The sequence below is a fragment of the Bison bison genome, unplaced genomic scaffold, assembly GCF_000754665.1.
Source record: "Bison bison bison isolate TAMUID 2011002044 unplaced genomic scaffold, Bison_UMD1.0 scf7180017864135, whole genome shotgun sequence".
NCBI classification, from domain to species: Eukaryota; Metazoa; Chordata; class Mammalia; order Artiodactyla; family Bovidae; genus Bison; species Bison bison.
The window spans coordinates 6,079,609-6,085,646 of NW_011494707.1; the positions used below are offsets into that span (position 1 = coordinate 6,079,609).

Here is a 6,038-nt window from a genome sequence, read left to right on the forward strand (position 1 = left end):
AAATTATAAGTCCTGCCTCTCAATTTCAAAATCCTTTAATGATAAAGCACCGTCCACTCAAGACAAACACCAATTTTAAAGTCAGCTGCAGCTAAGCATGATGTTCTGAGAGCAAGAGGCGTCTTCAACAGCAGGAAACCAGTGCCGCCAGTTTCGCAGCGGGTTGAGCACGTTTAATGGGGTCACGTCTGTTCTGCAGGCTCACCTCTGACTGTCCTCGAGCATCTTCATGGCCTCCTTCAAGTTTTTCCCCATTTCAGCTAGAGTAGGGTCTGCTATCTGGAGAAACATTTTTCAAAAGGTTAAATGTTAACAACCTTCTATTACTTCCACAACAGAGTTCATCAAGAAAAAAACTAAATTTTAAGTCCATTTTTTTCTGGATTTATGATAACATACTTGGGTTATGAAGCACATGCTTGATGTCAAAATTCCAACAGTACAAAAGTCCCAGCCCCCGGGAGGCCGCTCTTGGCACGTGCCTCTCCAAGCTTCCCTCTCCCCACGTGCGCTCCTCCACACTGCTTTTTTCCTGCTTTACAGTGAGCACGGTTCACATCAGTAGGTCCGCTTCATTCACTTTAGCGGTTACACCTTTTTGCATCTGACGGATGTATTACAGTTTAACAGTCCTGAATTAATGGACCTTTTAGGTTACTCGAGTTTTTCACTATTAAAAGAAAGTCCAGAGAAGTACGAATAGCATACTATTTGTTTTATGGCTGAAAAATGGGGCTTCCCTGGTGGCCCAGTGGTAACAACCTGCTTGCAATGCAGGAGATGTGGGATCGATCCCTGGGTTGGGAAGATCCCCTGGAGAAGGAAATGGCAACCCAAGCCAGTGTTCCTGCCTGGGAAAGCCCATGGACACAGGAGCCTGGAGGGCTATAGTCCACGGGGTCGCAAGGATCGGATACTGCTCAGCGACTAAACCACCACCACCAAGCTGAAAACTAGCCCCCCAAAAGATGTTCATATCCTAATCCCTAGAACTTGTGAATGTGTCCCTTCTGTGACGAAATTTTGCAGATGTGATTCAACTGTGGTCATCCAGGCGAGCCCTAAGTGCAATAGCATGAACCAACACGAGAGAACTGGAAGGAGACCACGTGTAAACCCAGAGAGCAGGCGATGTGCTGCCAGAGCAGACAGAGCTGAAGACGCTGCCCTTAAAGCTGGAGTGATGGTGCCACCAATAAAGGCAGGGTGGCTGACAAGCAGCAAGCTGGGACAAGAAAGTAAGGGGCACCCCAGGGCCTCTGGAGGGAGTGCGCCCCGCCATCCCTTGATGTCAGTTCAACGACAATGATTTCAAACTCTGGCCTCCAGAACTGAGAGAGGATACATTTCTGTTGTTCCCAGCTACCTAGTTTGTATTAACAGGTTACAGCAATCACATGAAACGCCTACCTTCAAGAATTTGCAAGTGCTTCTAAAACCTCCGGACACTTACACAAACTCGTAATAGTGACGCCTCCAAAGAATTTACCATTCATACCCTTTTGGATTTTAGTACCAAGTGTACATCTACCTCCCATCCAAAACATAGATGGAACTAAATTTTTTAAATTCTCACAGAATTAAAACATTCACTCTTTCTTCTTACATCTCCGTAACAATTTTTAGGGAGACAGCCTTGTTGCCATGAATCTCTATGTAGTATGAGTTGAGTTATAAACAATTACAGAAGCTCTCTTTTGTTCCCCTCTTAATCAAGTGTACTTCAAGTGTATTTATCTGCATTTTCTTCCTATTGTCTACTGTACCTAGTAATACTTCATCTTATGTAGATGTGCAACGAGTATTACCTTCAGTATTGCATTACCTCCTCAAAATTGTGTTCTTTTTCTTAAAGAAATGCTACTGTTTACCAGTGTGAGAATACCAGGGTGGGTAGTCATTCCCTTCTCCAGGGGTTTTTTCCAACCCACGGATCAAACCTGCGTCTCTCACATTGCAGGCGGATTCCTTACCATCTGAGGCACCAGGGAAGCCCCAGTATAAGTATCAGAAAATGTTAAATCAAGAAGGGACCTTAGGGGTCTAGTCTAGGAATCGCCAACCTGCATTCTTTTGAGCCTTAAGACTCTTGGGAAGTTAACTTTAGGGAGAAGGGGCTCGGCAGCCACCTGGAGCTTCCAGCTCTGCTCCCCTTTAAGGAGATCAGCTCTGCTCCCCTTTAAGGAGATAGCTCTGTTCTTAACAACAGGGTTTTGAGTCAAGTTTTCAAAAAAGGAAAAGTATAGCATGAAAGCCTCTGTTTCCAGTCTAACATTTTAATTATTTATAAAACTTACTTGTTTTTGCCTGCACTGCACGGCAAGTGGGATCTTAGTTCCCTAACCAAGGACGGAACCAGTGCCCCCTGCAGTGGACGTGCAGAGTCCTAACTACCAGAGCGCCAGGCCAGGGAAGTCCTGGTGTCACATCTCAGAGAGGAAACTAAGACTTAGAGAGGACAGTGACTTGCCTAGGCTCATGGAACTAATAAAGACGGAGAGCTGCCAGAACCCTGGTTTCCTGATCTGTTTCTGCCTCTATTACATCACACTGATTCTACAACAGGTTAGAAAAGAATCACATAGCCACATCTGACCTGATTTTTACAAAAGATAGAAAAAGCACTTAAAAACAAAAGGCATTTCCAATAAAAATCACAATTTAAATGTAACCACAAGGTGGGTGACAGAGCAATCTAAAAGGGTCTCCTTGTTCTTCCTTAACAAGTCTGAGTAGGAGGAGGAACAAGATAATGGTCAAGAGAAGTGATCTTGCTCCCTGGTCTGCTGGTCAAGGTCCTTACCACCCACATCTCCTGTGACACTCCAATCTTTGAGCATCTGGCCAAACGCAAAGACAAACAGTTTTCTTGATCAATTACTCTTCCCTGTTTCATGCTTATAACATCTGTCCTGTCTGAAATGTCCCTGTGCCTTTTATCTACCACTGCTGCTGCTAAGTCATTTCAGGCGTGTCCAACTCTGTGTGACCCCACAGACGGCAGCCCAAAAGGCTCCCCCATCCCTGGGATTCTCCAGGCAAGAACACTGGAGTGGGTTGCCATTTCCTTCTCTAATGCATGAAAGTGAAAAGTGAAAGTGAAGTCGCTCAGCCGTGTCCGACTCTTAGCCACCCCATGGACTGCAGCCTACCAGGATCCTCCGTCCATGGGATTTTCCAGGCAAGAGTATTGGAGTGGGGTGCCATTGCCCAATAACCACCTGTTAAATCAGGATCCACCACTTTCAAGAAACCCTTATGGATAAAATCACTTTCAGTTTTTCACATCCCCTCTAATGATATCGATACCATTTTTTCCTAAATCAAACATCTGGACTCACTGCCTGACAAATGACTGTACTAATATTTATGGGGACAGCAGGTTGGAAGGCTTGAACCCGAGGCCATTCTAATATGTAACTGCCCAATTTCTCACATCCCTCACTGTGCACTGTGTTCCAGGTGGTCTTCCCAGCACAGGTATTCTCAGCCATTCAGACTCCCACTGATTTTGCCTTCTCTTATAGGCCTCAAGGGCTTCCCTGGTGGCTCATTGGTAAAGAATCTGTCTGCAAGGCAGGAGATGCAGATTTTATCCTAGGGTCAGGAAGATCCCTCAGAGAAGGAAATGGCAACCCACTCCAGTATTCTTGCCTGGAGAATCCCATGGATAGAGGAGCCTGGAGGGCTAAAGTCCATGAGGTCGTAAGAGTCAGACACAACTGAGTAGCTAAACAACAATAGGCCTAAAATGTCTAAAGTCAGCCTGGGTCTTGGATTGCCATATTGCCTCTGAAACCCCTCAGGAAGGCACAGCATACTGGATATCAACATATTGGCTCTAAGTTCAACACAGCTAACTTTTCCTATAAGATTGAACAGATTTTTCAGTTAAGAATAGACAAAGTAGTTGACTTAAGAAGCTGCTTCATATGATAATACTTATTTTTAAACACCAGAGTCACATGTGATGATAAGACACTGACACTAAAAGAGGCAGGAGGGAAGTGCAGCTTCATATTTCCCCATCTGGGTCTCTCTCTCAAGAGCACACACTCATTGAGTGGAAAGGCTGACATTTAAATTGTTCTTGCTCCTACTCTCTTTTAGGGAGTGAAGTGGGGGCAGGGGGTGGGGTAGCAGATGGGTAAGGAAAATAGCACGTTTAGTTAAATGTGAATAGAATGTGACTCCAATGCTATAGACCCGCATGGGCTTGTTCTGTTAAGAGGATAATCCAAAATTTTAAATGTTACCCAGCTGCAGGATATCAGGCCTTAAGTCAAAGAATGCTCTAAGAAAAATATTTATCAATTGGTTACTCAAAACTAAAAGCCATGCCTCCATACACTTCTACTGAGGACAGTGACTACTTTCTTCTTCACATTTCCCAACCTCAATACCTGTTACAGGGCCAGACAAAGGACTTGTGTGATAAATGTTAATAAACAATAGCAGGGCAACAGCCAGACACAAACCAAAATGAGTGAAGAATTAAGTTGAATAAAGATGCCCATCATTCAGTATTTAGAAGAAGAATGTTTTACACTATTCAGGGAAGAAAAAAATAGTATTCTATGCCAAGTTCCTGGGAAAATGTCATATTTTTCAACCCTTAGCACCTAACACAGGGTCTGGCGCAGAAAAAGGACTCAATGAGACTTGTGATCCTTAATTTACTGAGATCCCTCATTACTAACACTTACTGAATTGCTCTCTATATTCCAGGCATCATCTAATTAACACCTTTATATACACTGTTGCTGTTTATTCGCTAAGTCAGTTTGACTGTGACCCAATCAACTGCAGCATGCCAGGCTTTTGTGTACTTCACTGTCTCCCAGAGTTTGCTTAAACTCATGTCCATTGAGTCGGTGATGTCATCCAACCATCTCATCCTCTGTTGTCCCCCTTTTCCTCCTGACCTCAGTCTTTCCCAGCATCAGGGTCCTTTCCAATGAGTCAGCTCTTCGCATCAGGTGGCCAAAGTATTGGAGCTTCAGCATCAGTCCTTCCAATGAATATTCAGAGTTGATTTCCTTTAGGATTGACTAGTTTGATATCCTTGCTGTCCAAGGGACTCTCAAGAGTCTTCTCCAACACCACAGTTCAGAAGCGTCAATTCTTCAGCACTCAGTCTTCTTTATGGTCCACATATGGTCCTGACATCCATATATGACTATTAGGAAAACCATTTATCATTGACTATACGGACCTTCATTAGCAAAGGGATGTCTCTGCTTTTCAATATGCTGTCTAGGTTTGTCATAGCTTTCCTTCCAAGGAGCAAGCATCTTTTAATTTCATGGCTAAAGTTACCATATGCAGTGATTTTGGAGCCCAAGAAATTAAAATCTGTCACTGCTTCCATTTCTTCTCCATTGATTTGCCATGAAGTGATTACATACATTACTCCCTAGCAAACTCAAAGTTACAGAGTTAGCAGGCTTCAGAGCCAGAATTTAAAACAAGGTCCGAGGATTTCCCTGGCGCTCCCGTGGTTAAGACTCCAAGCTTCCGATGCAGGAGATGCAGATTTGATCCCTGGTCAGAGAACTAAGATCCCACATGCCTTGAGGTGTGGCCAAAAAAAAATTTTTTTTTTAATAAAACAAGGTCTGAATTACTCTAGAACCAGTGCTCTTAACCACTAGGCAATACTGCCCCTCAATTTCATCAAATAAGAAAACAAAGCAACTTACACTTCGAAAAAGCTCTTGTCTCAAAATCATAATTAGAGTTAAGTAAGGTCTCATTTTAAACGTAATCCTTGTTTGATTGATGTTTTCACCTAGATAAATGTTAGTTTATCAGAAGACTCTCCCTATGGGCCAAAATCACTACAGATGGTGACTGCAGCCATGAAATTAAAAGACGCTTACTCCTTGGAAGGAAAGTTATGACCAACCTAGATAGCATATTCAAAAGCAGAGACATTACTTTGCCAACAAAGGTCCATCTAGTCAAGGCTATGGTTTTTCCTGTGGTCATGTATGGATGTGAGAGTTGGACTGTGAAGAAGGCTGAGCGCCAAAGAA

General features: G+C 43.5%; 1 protein-coding gene across 1 annotated transcript in view; it reads right to left on the minus strand.

Annotated features, from left to right (window-relative positions):
* Positions 1-6,038, minus strand: part of PDXDC1 (pyridoxal-dependent decarboxylase domain containing 1) — a 55,063-nt gene that overhangs the window by 35,949 nt on the left and 13,076 nt on the right. Inside the window, exon 2 of the mRNA XM_010839909.1 lies at positions 206-279. Coding sequence (XP_010838211.1) covers positions 206-279 — 74 coding nt within the window. The remainder of the gene's footprint in view (positions 1-205; positions 280-6,038) is intronic.